At 41.5% G+C, this 25314-nt stretch overlaps 1 protein-coding gene across 2 annotated transcripts in view; it reads right to left on the bottom strand.

Annotated features, from left to right (window-relative positions):
* The window catches only part of LOC117525395 (bone morphogenetic protein receptor type-2-like), a 91935-nt gene that overhangs the window by 54370 nt on the left and 12251 nt on the right, over positions 1-25314 (bottom strand). For both annotated transcript variants that reach the window (XM_034187251.1, XM_034187252.1), the window contains exons 4-8: positions 20623-20829; positions 12802-12909; positions 11194-11282; positions 3619-3849; positions 2196-2310 (exon numbers count right to left, since the gene is read on the bottom strand). In XM_034187251.1, coding sequence (XP_034043142.1) covers positions 2196-2310; positions 3619-3849; positions 11194-11282; positions 12802-12909; positions 20623-20829 — 750 coding nt within the window. The remainder of the gene's footprint in view (positions 1-2195; positions 2311-3618; positions 3850-11193; positions 11283-12801; positions 12910-20622; positions 20830-25314) is intronic.

Genomic DNA, 25314 nt, shown 5'->3' with positions numbered 1-25314 from the left:
GATAAACGATATGACTATGATTTGACACAAAGTGCAGCAACAGTGAAAATTAAACCTTCTTAAAGTAATAATCCCACACTCATTTTGCACTCGTCATAAGGTTAGGATACTGTTCCCTCCAAAAGGATTGGAACACTTGGAATTTCATACATTTTAATTTGTTAATGCCATTTTAAATACAAGAAATACAAAAAAAAAAAATAAAGACTAAAAATTTCTAAAATTATCTTCCTCAAACTCAAACTGAAAGCAAATCTCTAAAACTTGATCAAACCTGTAAATAATAATCAGTTTTATTGCCAGTTTTCTTCAGACAAGTCAGGGGATGAAACATGAACATTTCCAAGTCACTGAATATGTCTTGGACTTTATTTACATCAATTATGAAGAAATACAAAAGTTTCTTTAACCAAAACATCAAATCTAGTCTTTCATCTCAAATGTACTTTCTGTCAGATTGTAGCTGAACTTTCAGGTCTTCTTTTGAAGAAAATCCTCCTCTACACCACTTCATCAGGAAGCTGGATTTTAGATTTTTAATTCATTTATATCAAGTTGCAGAGATTTGCTTTCAGTTTGAGTTAAGGAAGATAATTTTAGAAAAAAATATATTTGAAATGGAACAAATTAAAATGTGTGAAATACCAAGTGTCCCAATACATTTGAGGGCAACTGAGAAACAGTGAGGAGCAACATCTTACATCTCATATATAGTGAAGCAGATAAGAGAATATTTAGAGTGGATTCCTGCAAATGGTGATACAAACATCAAATTTGACACCAATAATCCATAGACATGAACTCTTTTGAAAAAAAAAAAAAAAAAAACTGATTGGTCACTTGAATTTTCAATAGGCAGCCAGGTAGGGGTTAATTGAAGAATTACACAGGGGTCAAAATTAAAAAAAGCTCCAATCATATAGAAAACTAAACAACATTATTTGCCTGATCATAAAGATTCCAAAAAGGTGCAGTTTGGACGATCTGTGACTGAATGTTATGGAATTATGAGGTAAAAGCAACAAGAATGGTGACAAAGGTCAGTTTCAGTTTGTACAGGGGTCAAAAGTTAAAGTTGCTCCATTAATTTTGCTCCAGCTGTATTTGTGCTGAATTTGATGCTTGTATCACCATTTGAAGGATTGTTTCAGTTATCAGCTGCACTAATAAGCCAACAGAGCATGAACCAGCTGCTGTCTGTTAGCTTAAACGTGTATATAAGACACGAATTAAAGGATAAATGCTGCTTTTAACAACCTGGACCTCATTTCTGGCATAAAATACAGTCATTTACTCACCAATATAAGTTTGGTGTGATTAGAAGTCCATAGTTCAAATGACGTGTTCTGTTCAAATCTTGAGCAAACATTTTTCTTCTTCTAAGGTGGATTAGAACTTTTTGTGGTACACAGCACCAACAACTGGACAGGAGAATCCTACCAGTCAATGTGACTCACTGATTTCAAAATGCAGCTCTTTCAAACAGACGTGTGGTGCCGTGACATGTCAATCATCTGTATCCAATCAGATTTCAGAGGAGTCCAGTGAAACCTCAGCCTCCGCTCTAGCTCCACCCATGCGAGGAAGTGTTCAACATTTCCTATTTCACTGTGACTGAAAAGTTGGCACTTCCTGTTTGAGTGTGAGTTTGCCACAGAGTTCCCGGAGATTCCATGGGACCTCGTCTGTCAATCCAGGAAGTGTTTGAAATTTGAATATTTCCTGTTTTACTGTGGATTTGAAAATTGGCACTTCCTGTTTAGGACGCACTGTACCATGAGCAAGCTTCGTGCCGCTGCGCAATGCTTCGCTCATATTATTGTTGTCGTGTTGTCATCTTTGTTGTCATTGTCATCGTTGTTGTTGTTGTGTTCCTGCACACTTCGTAGTCAGTCAGTCGTTGTGAGTCTCACAGAACCTTTTCAGCCAAATCTTAATTATCAGGACTATTAGATTCTTTTTGGATTTTCTTTGTAACGGTTTTGTTTTCTGCCCCGCCCATCAGGAACAGTTTGTTTTACAGCTGGATAGTTATGCGACCTTTGGAGAGGCACAAAGTTGACCTTGAGCCTTGTTGTTGTTGACCTTTTACCGTGCCAACACTTCGCGGCTGTCAGTACTACAGTAGACGTGTTCCGGCCGCAAAGCGGTCTGTGTGACACACGTGTAGCGGTCTATCCCGTGCTGGCGCTTACCTCCTCTGTAGAGCTCCGTGTGCAGGAAGGCCAGACCCCTGGTGACACCGTGACACATCCTGCAGCAGCTTAACCAGTCCACGGTGTGCAAGGACAGGAAACGAGACAGACAACCCTGACGGAAACCACAATTATTTACAGAAACCATCTGCTTCTAAACCCTGAATGTGCATTCAATGAAAGCAGTTTCAAAATCAGTTCCTCACGCCCCCTGGTGGCCTGGAGGGACTGTAGCACTTTTCTATGTTCTGGATGTTGTAAATCTTGAGCTGATTCCTGGTTGTGTTTTTTTTATTTTTGGGTCCTGGCAGTGACACACACACTCAGATTTGTGCTCTTCTAGTTGATTCTACACTTCAGCAAACGTGTGTGTGTGTGTGTGTGTGTGTCTGTGTGTGCGTGTGTCTGTGTGTGTCCAGCGGCTCCGTGCAAGAAGTCAGCCTGACGCTGCCATCTTTGAGTGCAATAACAAAAGAAACAAGTGGTCAGAGAACAACAACACGATCGGCAGCGAGTGTCAACAAAACAAAAAGACAAATTTTAAAGGAAATCTTGTGGACAGATGGATTTTTGGATGAAACATTCATTTAATCCAGATTCCAAATCTTTTCCAAATAAGTGGCTCTTGGCAAGTTGTGCACATGCATGTATGCACATGCAGGGTGAGTGCACGTGCAGGGCGTGTGCATACTTTCAGATTTATCATAGACAGAATGTCTTGTTTGTGTGTGTACACAATAACTTGACAAGCATCAAATGTTTTTGGACAAAACTTCACAGGGAGGTACCTCAGCAAGCGGTTTCAGACCCGTTTAAATATGGACGTCGTGGTGGAGGTCGTGGGCGGTGCCATCATATTTCTAGTTTGGATATGAGATCAAGTGATTAAAAAAAAAAAAGGCAAGACTTTTTGTGACTTTTTATCATCCATCCATTTTATGAACCTGCTTATTCCAATTCAGGGTCACAGGGGGTGGAGCCTATCCCATCAGTCAGTGGGTGAGAGGCAGGGTTCACCCTGGACATTACATGTTTATCCAGACCAGTCAAACACATTCACACATTCATTCACACCTACAATCATTTCAGAGTCACTAATTGCTGTATGTGTCCGTGCGTCCTGTCCAGACTGAACCCCCCTGGGACAGGCTCCTCCCCCTGTGACTCATGACTGGAGTAAGTGGGTTTAGAAAATGAATGAATGAATGAATTCTCAGAACCTGCATGTGGGAGGGAACTCACATGAACACGGGCAGAACATGCAAACTCCAGACAGAGGCCCAGGCGGGAAGAGAACCTGGAACCTTCTTGCCGTGAGGCTGCTGTACTACTTTTCAACATTCTAATCCAAAGTTCTTAACTTTTTGTGAATGATAGAGTGAATAGAGACAGACTCGCAGCACGTGTGTGAAGTGTTTCTTACATGTGGGTAAAACTCCATCACGATCAGGAATTCTGGGCGCCCGTCGGGTGTTGTCCTCTCATCGGCGGCCAGGAAGCGCACGATGTTGTCGTGCTGCAGCAGCGGCAGGAAGTAGATCGAGCGCTCGTTGATGAAATTCTGTCGGTTGGCGGAGCTGAAAAGCTTCACGGCCACACAGCAGTCATGAACAGATCCACGGAACACAGAGCCATAACGCCCCCGACCAATCAGCTGCAAGGACAAAGACACACACATCAGAATAACCATCTAGGTGTCCCTCAGGGGTGTGCTTTAGTTCCACTCCTGTTTTACACATTTTTACTTTATTCAGTTTAAAAAGGACAAAAAATAACACTGAAGTAACATGTTTATATATTAGAATGGTTTTTGTGAACAAACACACCAAGAAGTAATAACATCAAACAATAAAAAATAAACATTCACAGGCCCAGGACAACCCCACAGGAAGCACCACATCCTCACCCCGTGAAACATGACCCAAATCCCCAACACATCAGCCAAGGTAGCCTCACATCAAAAAGGCTTTAAGATCAGCTGCTACTTGACTCCACACAATGATGGTTTCCTCCTCAGCATTATGTCCACGTGCAGTAGACAAAGACAACTCTAAATATGCTCCATCTATAAAAGACGACAGCTATGACTGTGAGACAGACTGTGGGTGTTTCTACCTTATTAAACCGGCCTGGAGTACCTTTTCTTGTGTTTTGTGTAACTTAAGTTGAGACGTCTCCTTCAGCATCAAACCCACCAGTGACAAAGGAATGTTAACGTGTCAAAGTGTGGACAAACTGTTTCTCACTCCCTCCCAAATATAACACACCTGGACACTCCGAAACCAGATGAAAAAATGCACCCACAGAGTTTGTGTGACACGGGGTGCAGTTGGGGTCCGCTTTGAATGTCATACTGGAGAGTTTGCGAGGGATCATGTATGTCCTCTGGATCAAGTTCAGGTGGATATGCTGATGATCAGGGTTCTTAGACGAACAAACTGCTTCCCGTCAAAATCAGGAGGAAAATCTGGAACGTCGGTTTCCCACCAAGCATCCAGATGTAAGGGGACATACATCTCTTCTAGAATGTGCACATATAGTCCAGAAATGAGACCCTGAGATCCACAGGTGCTGTTCATCAGTTTAAGGAGTGGGTGGTCTTTAAGTGGGGTCTGCCACGGTACCCCGTAGGTTTTCATAGAAGTTCTCAACTGAAGACAGAAAAAGACAGTCTGCAAATTAAACTCAACACAAAGATCCTCAAATGACAGGATCATCACCAAACACATTACCAAGGGAGCGTAAACCGTTATCATACCGCTGCCGACACTGGAGCACTTATTGATCAGAACACCTTCACTGTTAAAGACTGGAGAACATGGATTCCAGCCAGACACATGGTGTCTGTTTCTGTAACCCTCCTGTCCTGTGCACGGCAACATTTCCTGTATATATGTTTTGTGGTTTTGTAATTTGTGTCTGTATCATGGCCCAAGCAGAGGGTCACCCCTTTGAGTCTGGTCTGCTTGAGGTTTCTTCCTCAGAGGAAGTTTTTTTCTTACCACTGTTGCCTGTTCTTGCTCTGGGGGTTGGTAAGGTTAGACCTTACTTGTGTGAAGCACCTTGAGGCAAGGTTGTTGTGATTTGGCGCTATATAAATTAAATAAATTGAAACTGAATTTTTATAGACTTAATCCCACACGCTTTTTCAGCACAGCACCAGGATGCAGTAATATGAGACAGAATGGGACCAAACCAAGCGAGGCATTTACAGTGGGGTAAAAAAGTATTTAGTCAGTCCCTGATTGTGCAAGTTCTCCTACTTCGAAAGATGAGAGAGGTCTGTAATTTTCATCATAGATACACTTCAACTATGAGAGACAAAATGAGAAAAAAAAATATCCAGGAAATCACATTGTAGGATTTTTAAATTTATTTAGAAATTATTGCGGAAAATAAGTATTTGGTCAATAACAAAAGTTCAACTCAATACTTTGTAACATAATCTTTGTTGGCAATGACAGAGGTCAAACGTTTCCTGTAAGTCTTCTCCAGGTTTGCACACACTGTAGCTGGTATTTTGGTCCATTCCTCCATGCAGATCTCCTCTAGAGCAGTGATGTTTTGGGGCTGTTGCTGGGCAACATGGACTTTCAACTCTCTCCACAAATTTTCTATGGGTTTGAGGTCTGGAGACTGACTAGGCCACTCCAGGACCTTGAAATGCTTTTTACAGAGCCACTCCTTCGTTGTCCAAGTGGTGTGTTTGGGATCATTGTCATGCTGGAAGACCCAGCCACGTTGCATCTTCAATGCTCTCATTGAAGGAAGGAGGTTTTTGCTTAAAATCTCACGATACATGGCCCGTTCATTCTTCCCTTAACATGGATCAGTCATCCTGTCCCCTATGCAGAAAAACAGCCCCAAAGCATGATGTTTCCACCCCCATGCTTCACAGTAGATTATGGTGTTCTTGGAATATAACTCAGCATTCTTCTTCCTCCAAACATGACAAATTGAGTCTTTACCAAAATGTTCTATTTTGGTTTCATCTGACCACATGATATTCTGATCAAATTAATGAGGATAAAATCTGTATCGGATTCCTGATCGGGATGCAACATCCGATTTCGATCCAAGTCTGAAACCACGTGATCGGGCCTGATTTCCGATCACGTGATCGGATCAGGACATCCCTACTTAAGACCTTCTGTGACTCTGTTGTAGCCTCAGCTCTCCTCTATGCTGTCGTCTGTTGGGCCCCGGGAAGCACACAGAGGGAGAGAAAGAGACGGAACAAGCTGGTCAGGAAGTCCAGCTCTGTCCTGGGCTGTCCTCTGGACTCTCTGGAGGAGGTGGCTGAGAGGAGGGTGTTAACCAAGTTCAAATTCATCATGGACAACTCCTCTCACCCTCTGCAGTAAATGGACTGCATTTATATAGTGCTTTTCTATCTGCATCAGATGCTCAAAGCGCTTTACAATTATGCCTCACATTGTCAGGGTGCTGCCCTGACAAGGCGCTCACGACACACTGGGAACAATAGGGAGCCCTTAGTGATTTTCCAGTCAGGCGGGAATTTGAACCCAGGATCTTCTGGTCTCAAGCCCAACACCTTAACCACTAGACCATCACCTCCCCCATGTGTAGTGGAGCTGAACAGTTCCTTCAGTGAGAGACTGAGGCACTCTCAGTGCAAGAAGGAATGATATATATGTTCACAGTGAGGAAAATAAGTATTTTAACACCCTGCAATTTTGCAAGTTCTTCCACTTAGAAATCATGGAGGGGTCTGAAATTTTCATCTTAGGTGCATGTCCACTGTGAGAGACATAATCTAAAAAAAAAAAATCCGGAAATCACAATGTATGATTTTTTTAAATAATTTATTTGGGAGTTGCCTTCTGTATAAATTTAGTTATCGCTCTCTGTAGTCTATCCTAGTAAGTGATTCACAGTTATTCAGTTACTCAGAGTTATGTGCAATATCGTCGAACATCATATGTGTTCTACAGCTGTGACATCCAGGTGCAGAGATCTCAACAGCAGCGGCTCACGTGGACACGCCCATCTGTTCGTTCAGCCCACAGACCAAAGTGTCACTCTCCTTTTCTTTGTTCTGTGATTAATTATTTTAGTTATTTGTTATGCAATTGTGTATGTAGTTATTGTAGTAATTATTTATATATCTGTACTGGCTGGGGTCTCTCTGTTTTTAATGTAACACATCGTGTGCATTGAGCCGTCATTTCCAGCTGTCAGTGTGTGGCTGGGCGGCGATCAGCTGAGAGGTGCCTTGCCGTGCGGTGTGCGCTCAGACGTGGCTGGCCTGTCCCCATGTGATCATGTCTGTACATACATATCAGCATTTCATGCAAGTGTGCCCCCCCCACACGCCACATGTGTTGAGGGGGGAGCCGACAATGTGGCATGCCATGTGTGTGTTGCTTGGCAAATCCACCCTCGTGAGACACTTAGACAATTTTCACAGCCAGCTCGAAAGTGGTCGCCTGCTGTCGATTTTCATGCTGGCTGCACGAATGGCCCCACATTTTCTAAGTGCTCCGCAAGTGGTATTGGATGTTCGTGTGTGGCACCTGGAATTCTTCCAACACCTGCTGAGAGAGGGATAGAATGGGCATTTGCAGGGCACTCTCTGTCTTTCAGCCGTTGATGTGCGCGAATGGCTGTGGCAACAGGTGTACGAGGCGTTAGAGGTGGCTCTGATTTTTCACAAATGGCATACGATTCCTGCTTCAAGCACCATTTGGCCTCATTCGTGCTATGTGTGAATGGGCCCTTAAGGATGTCATTAGTTTATCTCTTCTAGATTAGACTACTGCAATGTTCTATTTTCTGGTTTACCGCAGTCCAGCATTAGGGATCTCCAACTGGTTCAAAATGCTGCAGCCAGACTTTTGACACGAAGCAGAAAGTTCGAGCACATTACACCCATTTTGGCGTCTCTTCACTGACTTCCTGTCCCAGTGAAATCAGATTTTAAGGTTCTGCTACTAGTCTATAAAATTGTTCATGGACTGGCACCTCCCTACCTAGCTGACCTAATTAAACCCTACGTACCGGCCCGGGCTTTGTGTTCTCAGGGTGCAGGATGACTTTGTGTCCCTAAGGTGAATAAGAAGTCTGTGGGTCACAGAGCTTTCTCTTATCGTGCCCCTGTTCTGTGGAATGATCTCCCTGCGTCAATAAAACAGTCAGATTCTGTGGAGACTTTCAAGTCCAGACTTAAGACGCACTTATTTTCCCTTTCATATGTCTAGCATACTAGTACAGTTTTGTTTTATGCTTTTTACTCTTTTAATTCATTTTATTAGTAAACAGAGCGTGCCGCAGCCTCAACTTTACCTAAATTTTGGGTCTTTTAGTGAAGTTTAGGGCTAGTGGCCGGTGATCACCTTAGTATTTCTTCTGTTTTTCTTGCTGTTTAATGCTGACAAATTATACTGTATTTCTTGTCGTTCTGATGCCTGATTCTGTTTTTTCTCTCTGTTTAAGTTGCAGCTCCATCCAGAGATGGGTGTGGTATTTGTGCTAGAGACCCTCCTGTCCTGTGCACCAACAGCATTTCCTGTATATTCGTTTTGTGAATTGTTCTGTAATTTGTGTCTGTATTACGACACCGGCAACATTTCCTGTATATATGTTTTGTGGTTTTGTAATTTATGTCTGTATCATGGTCCAAGCAGAGGGTCACCCTTTTGAGTCTGGTCTGCTTGAGGTTTCTTCCTCAGAGGGAGTTTTTTCTTACCACTGTTGCTCTGGGGGTTGGTAAGGTTAGACCTTACTTGTGTGAAGCGCCTTGAGGCAACTCTGTTGTGATTTGGCGCTATATAAATGAAAATAAATTGAAATTGAAATTAGTTTCTTTTTTTAACTAGGTCCTAACGAGAAGCAATCTGCTTGTCAAAACATCGCTGCAAGAGATTATCAAAAATAGCAAGTTTACTTTGTAAAATATACAATTTGGAAGTACGAGATTGTTTATGAGGCAAAGCGTGTGGCATTATTCTGAAGAAAACCTTTAACAGCATCCCACAGAATCCTTGGATCCTCAACAGATATGAATAAATATGGTAAATTCGGAAGTAAACTGCATTCTGAAATCTTCACTGCGGAAGAATGTTGTGTTAAAACGCCACTTAGGGGCAGGAGTGAGGGTGGAAGTCAGAGATGCACCCCCCCCCACCCACCCACCGCCTCTATTATATATCATTGATATTTAGTAAAATATAAATTATATCAAACTCTGTATGTCAGAGTGGAATCATTTTCCTTCAAGAACATCGTCACTGAAAATCTGAACAGTTCAGGAGGCGAAATAACAACACTAATGTCTGTGTGTCTGTGTGTTTGTCTGTGTGTGTGTGTGTTTGTCTGCGTGTGTGTGTGTGTGAGTGTGTCTGTGTTTGTCTGCATGTGTCTGTGTGTGTGTGTTTGTGTGTGTTTGTCTGCGTGTGTGCATTTGTGTGTGTTTGTGTGCGTGTCTGTGTGCTTGTCTGTGTGTCTGCGTGTGTGTGTGTGTGTCTGCATGTGTCTGTGTTTGTCTGCGTGTGTCTGTGTGTGTGCGTGTCTGTGTCTGCAGTGTGTCTGTGTGTTTGTCTGCGTGTGTCTGTGTGTGTTTGTCTGCGTGTGTCTGTGTGTGTGCGTGTCTGTGTGTTTGGCTGCGTGTGTGAGTCTGCGTGTGTCTGTGTGTGTGCGTGTCTGTGTGTTTGGCTGCGTGTGTGCGTGTGTGAGTCTGCGTGTGTCTGTGTGTTTGTCTGTGTGTGTGTGTTTGTCTGTGTCTCTGTGTGTGTGAGTGTGTTTGTCTGCATGTGTCTGTGTGTTTGTCTGCGTGTGCGTGTCTGTGAGTGTGTCTGTGTGTGTGCGTGTCTGCGTGTTTGTCTGCGTGTGAGTGTGTCTGTGTGTGTTTGTGTGTGAGTGTGTGTGTGTCTGCATGTCTGTGTCTGTGTTTGTCTGCGTGTGTCTGTGTGTGTGTGTTTGTGTGTGTTTGTCTGCGTGTGTGCATGTCTGTGTGTGTGTCTGTGTGTGTGTGTCTGTGTGTTTGTCTGCGTGTGTGCGTGTCTGTGTGTTTGTCTGCGTGTCTGTGTGTGAGTGTGTGTGTGTCTGTTTGTGTGCGAGTGTGTGTGTCTGCATGTGTCTGTGTGTGTGTTTGTGTGTGTTTGTGTGCGTGTGTCTATGTGTGTGCGTGTCTGTGTTTGTCTGCGTGTGTGCGTGTCTGTGTGTGAGCGTGTGTGTTTGTGTGTGAGCGTGTCTGTGTGTTTGTCTGCGTGTGTGCGTGTCTGTGTGAGCGTGTGTGTTTGTGTGTGAGCGTGTCTGTGTGTGTGCGTGTCTGTGTGTGAGCGTGTGTGTGTTTGTCTGCATGTGTCTGTGTGTGTGTGTTTGTCTGCGTGTGTTTGTCTGTGTGTGTGTGTTTGTGTGTGTTTTTGTGTCTGTGTGTTTGTCTGTGTGTGTGCGTGTCTGTGTGTGTGTGTGTGTGTGTGTGTTTGTGTGTGTTTTTGTGTCTGTGTGTGTCTGTGTGTTTGTGTGTGTTTTTGTGTCTGTGTGTGTCTGTGTGTTTGTCTGTGTGTGTGCGTGTCTGTGTGTGTGTTTGTCTGTGTGTGTGCGTGTCTGTGTGTGTGTGTGTTTGTGTGTGTTTTTGTGTCTGTGTGTGTGTGTCTGTGTGTTTGTCTGTGTGTGTGCGTGTCTGTGTGTTTGTCTGTGTGTGTGCGTGTCTGTGTGTGTGTTTTTGTGTCTGTGTGTGTTTGTCTGTGTGTGTGTGTGTTTGTGTGTGTTTGTGTGTCTGTGTGTGTGTCTGTGTGTGTGCGTGTCTGTGTGTCAGTGTGTCTGTGTGTGTGTGTTTGTGTGTGAGTGTGTTTGTCTGCATGTGTCTGTGTGTGTGTGTTTGTCTGCGTGTGTGCGTGTCTGTGTGTTTGTCTGTGTGTGTGCGTGTCTGTGTGTGTGCGTGTCTGTGTGTGTGTTTTTGTGTCTGTGTGTGTGCGTGTCTGTGTGTGTTTGTGTGTCTGTCTGTGTGTGTGTGTGTGTGTGTGTGTGTGTGTACCTCCAGAAGCTTCAGATTGTTCAGATCAACAGTTGGGTCTAAATTTTCCTCCATCACATCCAGTCTGGATACACTGTGTTTGTGTTTCCCTGAAAAAATACACACACACACACACACACACACACACACACACACACACACACACACACACACACACACACACACACACACACACACACACACACACACACACAGACACACACTCTGTCACAACACTTTTTCTGTCCAGGTTCTGACCTGGTTCTGGTTCTGAAGGAGGACAGAAGCACCATGTTTGTTGTTTACAGTTTCCACATGTGTTGGTGTCACCTTGTAATCGATCTGTAATCGATGTACTCACACGCTTTGACTTTTCACTTATCCAGGATAACAATCTAATGATTGATGAACAGCAGCGCCCCCTGCTGCGAGTTGTTTTTATTTTTGGCATGCTGTAAAGGAACACCCCGGCCCCTCCCACACCGTGCACTATAGAACATGCACCAAGACACGCCTCCGAAGGCAGCGCAGGATCAATACATTTTTAAATTCTCTCCCTCATAAAGAATCAATATGAAGTTTGATTAGTTGCAGCAACATTAATAATAATAATACTAATAATAATAATACTAATAATCATAAAAAGTAGAGCTGCCAACATTAGTTTCCAATTCCACAAAGTTTTACCTTGGAAAAAATTTCAAGGTCAAAGTCCTGTTAGAAGTCACTTTTCATAAGATAAAATGTAACAAAATATAGATCAAAATGAGAAAAAGAATCAAAAATATACTGAATCCACAACCCAGATCAGATCTGGATCAAAGTTTGCCAGGTGATAGTGAGTGTCACCTCACTTTACAATATGACAGTGATTGAGGCACGTTTGATTAAGATATGATGTAAAACAGACATTAAATGGTGTTTTCAATGTTAAATTCAAAATGGCTACAAAATCTGTATTCTGGATCAGATCTGGATCAAAGTTTGGCAGTCGATAAAGGAAAGGAAGACTGGTTTGGCTGAAAGCAAACCAGTCATGTACTCACACTTAAACTCATCATCCTCTTGGGTCACTAAACTTCAGAGTGTCTTTAACGGTAAACAGTCTGTCCCTGTTGTGTTCTTATAGTGTATTGTCTGTCTGTAACTGTAGTCTGTTCAGTCTATGCATTTGTCACGTGTTGTGTTGTGTTGTAACTGTTTCTGTTTTAACCTGCCTTAGACAACAGATGAAATTTAGCTATTGTGCTAATTCTGGCATATTTATGTTTAAGCTGTGCGAAAACATTGATTAATATGCACTGTCCTAATTCAAATAAAAAAAGAAAGAAAGAAAGAAACCATCCTACATAATGCTCTCAAATATGAAAGAAAATTCATCTGTTTTGACAGTTATGAAATTTTGAAAATTCATTTCATGTTATAAGATATGGATTTTTCCAAGATTTTTCCTGACTTTGCCCTTTGACCTTAAAACTGAATCATTTCTTGCCTCTTAGGACAGAAATCTTCAGTAAAAATCAAATAACAATATATGAAAAATAGTGGGTTACAGGCTGTTCACAAACAAACAAACAGACAAACAAATAAACAGGGGCAAAAACATAATAATGCTTGTTCATACTTTACCTTTAAGTATTCGGTAACCCAGAAACAGCAACATAATGATGATGGCTGCTGCAGCCACCATTACCAGGGCGATGAGCACGGTCTCCTCCCGCTGCAGCGGCCGGGAATCTGGAGGATGACATCATCATTAACCTCACTGTGAGATCATGACACGAAAAGTCACACGAAAAAAAAAAGCCAATAAAGACAAACATCAAGGGGAGGTGATGGTCTAGTGGTTAAGTGTTGAGCTTGAAACCAGAGGATCCTCCGTTCAAATCCCAGCCTGACTGGAAAATCACTAAGGGCCCTTGGGCAAAGTCCTTAATCCCCTCGTTGCTCCCGGTGTGTAGTGAGCGCCTCGTGTGGCAGCAGCCTCACATCGGGTGAATGTGAGGCATTATTGTCAGTGGTGGGCACACTTCCGATAATCCGATAGATAATTATCGAAGATAATGTTTTCATTATCGAATTATCTTTTTAGATAACTTTAAAAACCATTATCGGACCAATTATCTTCCGATTAATTTCTGTCCGATAACTTTTACTTTTAGACCAATAAACAAAGTAAACAAAGCTGAACAGCGATAATCATTTTTAAAATCAGTTCAGCACCTACCTGTTAAAAGTTTTATAACAGATGGACAGTTATACCCTCTGCTAACAGAAGAGAGCTGCTTCTATGAAAAGCGTCTCTATCCTCTGTAGACAAAGGAGAAATGGAAAAAAAAAAAAAAAAAAATCATTTCCTTTAACACCATACTGATATGCTGGCAATATCACCTAAGTCATCCAGAGGCATACATTTTTAACTTATGGTTCAAATTTTAACCAAACTAATTTTGGACAAGTTATTTAAAATTACTGTCATGTCTGAAGTTTTATAAAGTGAAAATATCAGATATATGTTTTAGTTTTAAAGTAATGTGCTCATTTATAAGGTTTTGTGAGCACATGCTGTGCCCAGCAGTGCATTATAGAATAGAATAGAATTTATTTCAGCAACAACACAGCAGCATAAAGACAACATATCAAACAAATCAAAAAAACAAGACCAAATTAAACACCGTGTGCCTGAAAAGGGGGTGGGAAGAAGCAAAGCTTATAAATTACCCACCCCTCATACCCCATCCCAAAAGTCCAAGTCCAACATATAATTACACTTATGCTCACACTCCTATACGTATATACAAATAAGCAAATTAAATACATACATCCACAAATTTATACATCATCTTTTTCTTTTTTTTTTATTTATGATTTTCTTTATATCCAGAAATTATTAATTTCTTATAATGTTTCTTAAAACAGACAAAAGAACTACATAATCTAATTTCCACAGGACATTTGTTCCAAATCTTCACCCCTTTAACTGAAACACAAAAACCCTTGACATTAGTACGTACGGGAGGCTTCTTAAAAACCATGCATCCTCGTAAACTGTATTCAGATTTCCTGATCTTGAACAGGCTCTGGACATAAAGTGGCAAGGCCTGGTTATTAGCTTTGTACAAAGTTTGTATGGTGATATAATCCACTAAATCTCTAAATTTCAGTAAATTTAAAGTCATAAACAGAGAATGCGTTGGCTCAAGATAAGGTTTATTACAGATGATTCTGATGGCATGTTTTTGTAAAAGAAATACATGATTGGTATTTGATTTGTAAGTATTACCCCAGAGTTCGATACAATATGTCATATATGGTACAATTAAAGAATAATATAATCTAAGCAGCCCATCCTGGGACAATATGTCCTTGACCCTGTACATGATAGCGATAGATTTTGACATTTTAAATTTTATATAATTTATATGAGGTTTCCAGCTGAGTTTATTGTCAATTATAACACCTAGAAATTTGTTCTCAGTTACTATCTGTATTTCCATATTGTTAATGGTTACACTTTTACATTTAGGCACAAATTTATTTCCAAAAATCATACATTTGGTTTTCCCAAGATGAAGTGACAATTTATTAGCATCAAACCAAGCCTTAAATTTATCCAGTTCGTTTACCACCGTGTCAAGAAGCTGTTCAAGATTATCACCACTGCAAAATAGTTGTGTCATCTGCAAAAAGAACACACCTCAGTACCCGTGACACATAACATATATCATTTATATATAAAATAAATAACAAAGGACCTAAGACCGAACCCTGGGGCACCCCACACGTAATTTCCCAAAGTTCGGAATCAATGTTATTGTATTGAACATACTGATACCGACCATGTAAGTAACTATTTATCCAGTCATATGCTAATCCTCTGATTCCATATTTCTGTAATTTAGTTAGCAATATTTCATGATTTACAGTGTCAAACGCTTTCTGTAAATCAAAAAAAATACCTACTGTATATTGCTTGTTATCGACTGCAGTCGCTATATTTTCCACGAAATCCATCAATGCATGTGAAGTAGTCCTAGATTTTCTAAATCCATATTGTTCTTCACAGAGTATCTCATACTTTAGTAAGTAATTATCCAGTCTTTTTACAAAAATTTTTTCTAGTATTTTAGAAAATTGGGGTAAAAGTGAAATAGGTCTATAATTTGAAAAAGTGTGTTTGTCACCAGTTTTAAACAAAGGTATTACTTTGGCTATCTTCATCTGTGAAAGGAATTTACCAAAACTTAATGATATATTACAAATATAAGTGAAAGGTTTTACTATACAATCAATTATTTTTTTCAACAAAGCCATATCCAAATTATTGAAGTCCTTTGATTTCTTACTTTTAGAATTCTGCACCAGATCAATTATTTCTTTTTCATTTGTTCCACCAACAAACATTGACACAGATTTATTAAATGTTATCTTATTTTCAAAAGATTTAACGCTCAATGAATCAATATTACTGGCAAGATTTTTACCTACATTGACAAAATATTCATTAAAATGGTCAGCAATAGTCTCATTATCTTCTATCACAGTATTATTGGAAAGAAAAAAAGAAGGATAATCTCTACCATTTTTGTTCTTTATTACTTCATTTAAAATATTCCATGTATTTTTTATATTATTCTTATTTTTAACAAGTAAGTCACTATAATATCTTTTCTTACTAAATCTCATAATATGAATTAATTTATTCTTATATATTTTATATTTACTTTCAGCTTCCTTTGATCTCGATTTTATAAATTGTTTATACAGTAAGTTCTTCTTTTTACATGCCCTCTGAAGACCCTTGGTTATCCATGGTTTATTGCTGTATCGGTTAGTATATATCTTGTTAACAAGAGGACAGTGTTTATTGTATAATTTAGAAATGATAGAAATAAAACCATCATAAGATTCATCAACATCATCAACATAAACATCATTCCAATTCTGGCATAATAAATCCACCCTTAAATTATCAACAGTTATTGGTGTGACATTTCTACTCAATCTATTACAATCCTTTTGATACACTCGATCATGTGATGCAAAAACAGTAAATACTGGCAGGTGATCACTAATATCATTTACCAGCAATCCCGCACTGAGATTACCAGATATGACATTAGTTAAAATATTGTCAATAAGGGTTGTTGAATTCACAGTTATTCTACTTGGATGAATGATGGTCGGAAATACTCCCAAACAATATAAAGAATTTATAAATGAAGTGGTTTGTGGATGATTGTGAGGATTTAGAAAATCGATATTAAAATCACCACAGATAAATAAATGTGAATTCTTATTTATTTTGTTGTACATTCCCATAATTACTTCTTCAAAAGTATCAATATTTGCTCCGGGAGCTCTGTATAAACAACTAACAACCGTATTTTTTGAATTTATGGATGTAATTTTAACCATAACACATTCCATGATATTATCAACTGTGAATGACATATTGTGAACTAATTTACAGTTGTAATCAGACCTTACATATAATGCCACACCCCCGCCTCTTCTCTTCTGTCGATTTACCTGAAACAATTGATAACCTTCCAACTGTACAAGATCTTGATTGACATCAGTTAACCATGTTTCTGATATAGCGATCACTGAAAAACTTTTTCTAGATGTATCTAAACAATCATTTATCCTTGAAAAATTCCGAGAAAGACTTCTACTATTAAAATGTATTATTGAAAAATCTCCATCTTTAATTTTATAATCATTAAATTGTTCTTCTGTAAAATAATTACATTGTCGCTCGATATTGTCACTAAAAAAAGAATCTGGATCTGATTCAGGTTCAAAATGGCGAGAGGCAGGATGACTATAATTAAATGTTTCCAAACAGAGTTCCTTGGCAGAAATAAACTGATTATTAACCGTGTTCATTATATTATATACAGATTTTCCTCCATCATCACAATCAACCAGTACATTTCTTTATGTATTACTTCACAACTTACATCAGTTAAACTTACTAAGATCATGTTCATCTTTAATCCATAAGGTTTTAGCTTCTTCAGGTGTTCCATTTAATTTAATATAAACTTTACAGTTAAATGTCCATGTAGCCTGTATCTTGTTTTGTTTTCTTAAAAATCGTGCCTGTCTTGCTAAATCTGAATTTTTCTTGGTCAAGTATTCATTTATATATACATTCGTTCCTTTTAAATTCTTTGCTTGTTTTAGAATTGCAAACTTCTGTTTCCTGTTTGTAAGCCTCAATAATATGACTTTAGGTTGATTTTGACCTCTCCGCGGTAAAAGGTGACTACTATCGATATCATTAGGGTTTATTAAAATTCCTTTGTCCTTCAAAAGTGAAATCACCTGTTCCTCTACAGAGAGGTTGTCCATTTCAGAGGGCTCCCTTCCTGAAGCCACCGCTCTTGCATAACTTCGAGGCTTAATGTCCAAACCTGTAATGAGAAGGTCATTTGACCTAGTCTGTTGTTCAAGTTCTGCAATTCGATTTTCCATAAGTTTTAATGATTTGTCTTTCTCTTCATTTGCCTTTTGTAATTCAACAACTTGTTTTGTTAATTCCAATATTTTTTGTTGTTGTTGTGAAATAATTTTCAGTTGATCTGCCACTTCTTTAATGGGCTTCATTTGTGCTGACATCTCATTTAACATTTTTCTAATGTCCTCAAGTTCTTCCTCCATAAACACAGTACCCTTTTTTGGAGCCATAGCTGACGGGTCCTGAAGGCGAACCTACGACACCGACAGCAGGAGGTCCAACAAGCAGCAGCCGCAGATTTAGTAGGCCTCAAAACAGGCCGACGCGGTATAAGCACCCCTCGAGGCAAGTCGACAAAAGACCACTGCAAATCTCCCAGCAGCAGCAGCAGTAGCAGCGGTCTCAATGGATCTGATGGCAGCTGACGAATGCCGACGATGGTATCCAGCAGCAGCAACACGATGGATCCAACCGCCCCTGAGATGGTTGACGCATGCTAACAGCAGCGTCTCAGGCAAGCGTCGACCGCAACCCACCAGCCGTACTGCAGCCGCAGATCTTACAGGTCACAAAGGCGAGCTACTGGACTTCGACAGCGGTGTTCCAATCATTACAATAGCCGCAGGACTTACTTCGAGTTTTTCGCTGGTGGTCACAATACCGTTCTAACAGCAGAGCTAACGTTGAACATGGACAAGAAGCCCTGTGAGCGTGAGCAGGAAGCCCGTGACGTGAGCAGGAGGGTGGAGTCTTTTGGGTAGGATAGGGTAATCTCAGTACGTTCACGACAGGACAAATGCATTTCAGATACTCTGTTCAGGCTCCATGGACAGCAGCATAAAAACTCTAGTGCCTAAAACGCTCGTGAATATATTCTCTGGGTTTATAGACGTTATTACTGTATTGCGTTTGTTAAATTCTACGCATTTTAAATGTAGCAGACAGGGATTATCTGGAATTTTGTTTTCAAGGCCTCTACTGCCATCTATGGGCCAGTAGTGTTCATGGCAGTATTTGCTCTAAGTACTAAGCGTCCGGTTATATCAGATGATTGTCAAATCAACTTTTTGGCTTTGCAAATGGCTTTTTTTTTTTTTTTTTAAACAAATGAAGTTTAAAAACAAAACAAAACAACAGCAAAAAAAAAAAAAAATAAATAAATAAAATAAAATAACATTACAAGACAGCTCTGCAGTGTTTGCACATGCACAGTGCGAGCGGTTTGATGCTTGTAGCTTTTCAGCAGCAGGATACCCTCACGACAGCCGACCAGAATAATATCAAACAGGTTTGATTTTCATTGGACCATATGAACGGCGATCAGGAGGTGGTCCTGAGATGTTAAACGCAGCTTGTTACTCCATGTACGCTACACGATGCAGGACGGGTGATTAACCTGAAACTCGGTCCAAAAAATTCCTGCATGAAAAATCATCTCGCACAGTGTAAAGCACGTTTTACAACATCATAAAACATGCGCACATTCTCTCCACATGCAAAACATTTTGCGATGACACTTCCAGGGCTCTGTAAAAATGCCTGTTTTTACAAATAAAAAAATGGAATATTTTACAAAAGCACATTTATCTGTAAACACCAACACACGACAGACGTCACATTAACGTGATGGTTTACATAATGAATGACTGAACCAATCAGTGTTTAGCAGAGGCACTTTTACCCAGAATCCTTTGCCTGTATTTGTTACAAAACCTCAGAATTAGTGCATTATTCAACATTAAAAGATATATGTTATATTTTAACTTTGTACAAATGAAAGAATTGACATTAATGGAGTTATTCTATCTGTATTCACACAAAACCATAAGTCACCATGACTTTATTTTCCAAGACCTCCGCCTGACCGGAGCGTTGTGACTGATAGAGAGTTGGCTTTATGGCTGCTCTCAGGGTGCCTCTGTGTTGGAAGCTCTGTAGTAAACAAGCGCTTCCAGCAGGGGCAGAATGTTCAAAGAAAAAAGTGCGGTCTCATTGTTTGGGTATGTTGTTACTTTTAATATTAGTAGAAGCTATTGTGGCATTAAAACTTAAATTGGTTTTATTAGTAGTTGTAAGTGTACCAGAGACAATATTGGAAATTATCTGTTATCGATTATCTGTAACTTCCGATACATTTTTGGGTGGTTTATTGTTTTATCTTTATCGAAGATAACTTTTCAGTTATCTGATTATCTGTTATCGAAGTTAATTTTTTGGTTATCTGTGCCCACCACTGATTATTGTAAAGCGCTTTGAGCGTCTGATGTAGATGGAAAAGCGCTATATAAATGCAGTCCGTTTACCAACAGGATGTATGTGTTTGGATCACCAAGCTTTCATTCTGCTCAGCGTCAAATCATTTATAAAGTAATAAATGATTATTTACCCCAACAGTAACACGTTTATAATTACAAATGATGTCACAGCGTTTAACCTGCAACCTCTGACAAAAGGTTTCAGAAAATTAGATTTTTTTGCACAATACAGTTTTAATCAAACAATGTGCATTAAATCAGAATGTCCACTTTATGAAAGGATAAATTTAATAATTACTCAGATTTATTTCAGTTTTTATTCACTGTTCAAGGGTTTATATTGACCACAACAAGAGAAGCTTCTACAAACTGGTGGAATTCCTCCAAGAAGCTTCCAAATAATTGCAATAATTTGTATTTAATTGTGGAACTTTGGGTTCAGATTCTACCTGAAGGTCGGCGGTTCCTTCTGAAGAAAAGGAAAATAAAGCTAAAGATACAAAACAAAAGAAAGATTCTGTAAAAAACTTTGGAACCCTGTATGGGTGGTAGCTCCTGAGGAACTATATCAAAAATGGAACCACAAGTAAGGAACTGGATGGAAAAGAGAAATCAATAATGACATCAACATCGACAGACCCAATCCCAAAGCTCTGCCCCCTGTGTCAAATACAAATGTGGGATCTGTCCAGTCATTGATGGGTGGGGACAGACTGACACCTGTCTCACCTGTTCGTCTCTCCTCCCGTCTGCGTGTCTTCAAACGTCTGAGTGCAGGGGTGTTGGCGGTGGGCGGAGCTTCAGTATAGTTTGCATTGCAGAAGTCGCTGCTGCAGCAGCAGAAGCGATAGTTGGTGTTATGAACCTGAGAACGTGCTGCCGTTACCAGGCAACGGTCGCCAAGGCACTCCTGGACATCATTGGGTCTCCAACAACCTGAGACAGATACAGAGAGTCAGAGAGAGAGAGACAGAGACAGAGAGAGTAAAAGAGAGTCAGAGACAGAGTCAGAGAGAGAGAGAGCGTCAGAGACAGAGAGTCAGAGTCAGAGACAGAGAGAGAGTCAGAGTCAGAGAGAGAGAGAGTCAGAGACAGAGTCAGAGAGAGAGTCACAGACAGAGTCAGAGACAGAGAGAGAGAAAAAGAGTAAGAGAGAGTCAGAGACAGAGTTAGAGAGAGAGAGAGAGTCACAGACAGAGAGTCAGAGACAGAGTAAGAGAGTGTCAGAGACAGAGTCAGAGAGAGAGTCAGAGTCAGAAAGAGAGAGTCACAGACAGAGTCAGAGACAGAGTCAGAGAGTCAGAGACAGAGTAAAAGAGTGTCAGAGACAGAGAGTCAGAGTCAGAGACAGAGAGAGAGTCAGAGTCAGAGAGAGAGAGAGTCAGAGACAGAGTCAGAGAGAGAGAGTCACAGACAGAGTCAGAGACAGAGAGAGAGAAAAAGAGTAAGAGAGAGTCAGAGACAGAGTTAGAGAGAGAGAGAGTCACAGACAGAGAGTCAGAGACAGAGTAAGAGAGTGTCAGAGACAGAGTCAGAGAGAGAGTCAGAGTCAGAAAGAGAGAGTCACAGACAGAGTCAGAGACAGAGTCAGAGAGTCAGAGACAGAGTAAAAGAGTGTCAGAGACAGAGTCAGAGTCAGAAAGAGAGAGTCACAGACAGAGTCAGAGACAGAGAAAGTCAGAGAGAGAGAGAGAGAGTCAGAGAGAGAGAGAGTCAGAGGCAGAGAGAGTAAGAGAGAGAGAGTCAGAGAGTCAGAGACAGAGAAAGTCAGGCAGTCAGAGACAGAGAGAGTAACAGAGAGAGAGAGAGAGAGAGAGACAGAGAGAGAGAGTCAGAGACAGAGAGTCAGAGACAGAGATAGTAAGAGAAAGAGTTAGAGAGAGAGAGTAAGAGAGAGAGAGAGAGAGAGAGAGAGAGTCAGAGACAGAGTCAGAGAGAGAAAGTCAGAGAGAGAGAGACAGAGAGAGTCAGAGACAGAGAGTCAGAGACAGAGAGAGAGTCAGAGAGAAAGAGAGAGTCAGAGAGAGAGAGACAGAGAGAGTCAGAGACAGAGAGAAAGAGAGAGAGAGAGAGAGAGAGAGAGAGAGAGAGTCAGAATTTGAATTTTAAAACACTGCTTTATTCACAACAACTGAGTTACATCACTTCCATTGTACTGTTTTTTTTTTTTTTTGACAGGTGTCAGAAATGGAGCACCAAGCTCCCATTTTGCACAGACGAGAGAACGTCGTTTATGCACCATGTGTCTCCGAAGGTGTCCATGTTATCAGTAAGAGCATAAAACTGGAAGTCCACTCTGATCCGGGCTGCCAAGAGTCCCTTCAACATAAACTCAGGGTCCACTGACCCCTGAGCTAAACAGAGTTTTCCGAGTCATCCAGAATGGCCAACTTGGCGAGTCCAGTCCACAAAGCAGGTTAATTAACACATGCAACCTCCTGGATTGTATGCGATATTTGGACAAAAAATATAAAAAGTCCATAGTGAACAACAACCCAAACCCACAAAACCCACGTCCCCAAAACCCAAACAGTCCCTGACAACCGGTGACACTGTGCAAAACATGGTGAACAGTTCCCTAAGTGGACAGAAGGACAACAACGCCTGGATCCAGGTGCGCCAGATACCCATTTATAGCCAGAAGCCCATGTACAATCCTCCACTGGAGGTCCCCCGTGCGTTTGTCGACTGGGGGTTTGTACAGGCTTCGCCAGCAGCCCATAGGAGACAAGGCGGCACCAAAAAACTCTGACCACTTCGACGCCACCAACCCTGCCAAAGAGCAATAAGTGTGACACTTTGACCACAGGTAACATACAGAGCTTTCTTGCCGATACGCACACTCTCCCAAACGGTGACCTGAAAGACAGGAGAGCCCATGCTCCTCCTGCCAAGCCCCCACAGAGGCGAGACAGTCAGAGAGGGGAACACGTACTCTCACATTCATCATCTCACCAGTCAGACAGAGTACGGTTCTCAGCAAACGCTCTGTGGGGGCCCTGGCAGGGAGAGCACAAACCTCCCTCCACCACCCTGAGCAGCATCCTGGAGGACCGAACTCCCGACGACTCCGTCAGCCTCCCCCAAAGCGTGTCGCAGTAGATGGCCCAATTGGTGACCCCCCGCCTCCCTCAGGCTGGACCGCACAGTAAGTGGCAGATGACAAACCAGGAGAGCCAACAAATTCAGTGAAGAAAAGATGGCTCCCTCAAACAGGCCACATCCCTGGATGTGCCGACATTGTCCCTGCACACAGAGAGGACCTGCCATGCCTTGTGAGAACCGCCTGGGTAAAAAGCCGAGGTGCGCGGCCCAATGATTGTCCCGCCGCTGTACGAGGTCTGTCCATAAAGTATAGGTCCTTTTTATTTTTTCAAAAACTATATGGATTTCATCATATGTTTTACGTCAGACATGCTTGAACCCTTGTGCGCATGCGTGAGTTTTTCCACGCCTGTCGGTGACGTCATTCGTCTGTGAACTCCTTGTGGGAGGAGTCGTCCAGCCCCTCGTCGGAATTCCTTTGTCTGAGAAGTTGCTGAGAGACTGGCGCTTTGTTTGATCAAAATTTTTTCTAAACCTGTGAGACACATCGAAGTGGACATGGTTCGAAAATTAAGCTGGTTTTCGGTAAAAATTTAACAGCTGATGAGAGATTTTGAGGTGAGACTGTCGCTTTAAGGACTTTTCACGGTGCGAGACGTCGCGCAACGCTCTCAGGCAGCGGTCATCAGCCTGTTTCAAGCTTAAAACCTCCACATTTCAGGCTCTATGATCTAGGACGTCGTGAGAGAACAGAGAAGTTTCAGAAGAAGCGGTTTCAGCATTTTATCCGGATATTCCACTGTTAAAGGAGATTTTTTTAAATGAAAGACGTGCGGGCGGATTGCAGCGTCGGCTCGCAGCCGCCGCGACGCTCCACCACAGGAAAAACACCTCTGTTGAAAGCCTTAAGGACAAGTTGGAACATGTCCAGCTGTTAAACAATTTCTCATATACTCACTCCACTGAAAGCCATCAAAAGCCGCCTGGATTTTACAAATGGTTATCAACACGGAGGTGTTTTTCCTGTGCCGCCGCACCGCGTCGGCTGCGTCCCGACGCGCGGACCCGTCCGCACGTCTTTCATTAAAAAAATCTCCTTTAACAGTGGAATATCCGGATAAAATGCTGAAACCGACTTCTTCTGAAACTTCTCTGTTCTCTCACGCAGTCCTGGATCAATAGAGCCTGAAATGTGGAGGTTTTAAGCTTGAAACAGGCTGATGACGCTGCCTGAGAGCGTTGCGCGACGTCTCGCACCGTGAAAAGTCCTTAAAGCGACAGTCTCACCTCAAAATCTCTCATCAGCTGTTAAAATTTTTACCGAAAACCAGCTTAATTTTTCGAACCGTGTCCACTTCGATGTGTCTCACAGGTTTAGAAAAAATTTTGATCAGACAAAGCGCCAGTCTCTCAGCAACATCTCAGACAAAGGAATTCCGACGAGGGCTGGACGACTCCTCCCACAAGGAGTGCTCACAGACGAATGACGTCACCGACAGCGTGGAAAAACTCACGCCATGCGCACGAGGGTTCAAGCATGTCTGACGTAAAAACATATGAATGAAATCCATATAGTTTTTGAAAAAAATAAAAAGGACCTACTTTATGGACAGACCTCGTAGGAGGAACAGATGTTTGTCATACCAAGATCAGCCTCCCTCCTCAGCAGGACATGTGCTGTATCCTGCCAGCTCAATCCCGAGGTATACAACAGTCTCTGAGCAGCCTGCAACCTGAAAGTCGACACCCGAGCAGAAATGTCCAGCAAGCCCCTGTCCTCCTTCATGAAGCGGCATGTACAATACGGGAGCTCTGATCCAGTGATGGCCTGACAAGAAAAAGTCCACCAGTAACCGCTGCAACTGCTCAATAAGGCCTCGTGGTGGAGGGAGGACAGACAGTCTGTGCCACAGCGCCGAAGCGACCAAGTTATTAGGGACCAGAACCCACCACCTGTAGGACATCTGCGGCAGCAACCACTGCCATTTGGACAGTTTGACACACAGTCTTAACGCTCCCCCAACCTTAACCAAACATGAAGCCCCATTATACAATACCCCAACAAATGAAATAAACCCCTCACCAAAGCCAAACGCCCTCAAAGTGGAAAACAAAAACCTGTGATGAACCCGATCAAATGCCTTCTCCTGATCAAGTGACACAAACCCGCAAACCAAATCCCCAGAATTGCACAGATCAAACAAATCCCTCATCAAAAAAAGGTTGTCCATAATAGTTCTATCGGGCACACAATAAGACTGGTCCTTGTGAACAATAAAATCCAGGACATTTTTCAACCTGTTCGCCAGTACCTTAGAAAAATTTACAATCCGCACAGAAAAGTGCAACTGGTCTCCAATTCTGCAGCAGAGTAAG

The sequence above is a fragment of the Thalassophryne amazonica genome, chromosome 14 (genome assembly GCF_902500255.1).
Source record: "Thalassophryne amazonica chromosome 14, fThaAma1.1, whole genome shotgun sequence".
Taxonomy (NCBI): Eukaryota; Metazoa; Chordata; class Actinopteri; order Batrachoidiformes; family Batrachoididae; genus Thalassophryne; species Thalassophryne amazonica.
Note: the sequence above shows the minus strand (reverse complement) of the source record. Positions and strands in the feature narration are given on the sequence as shown.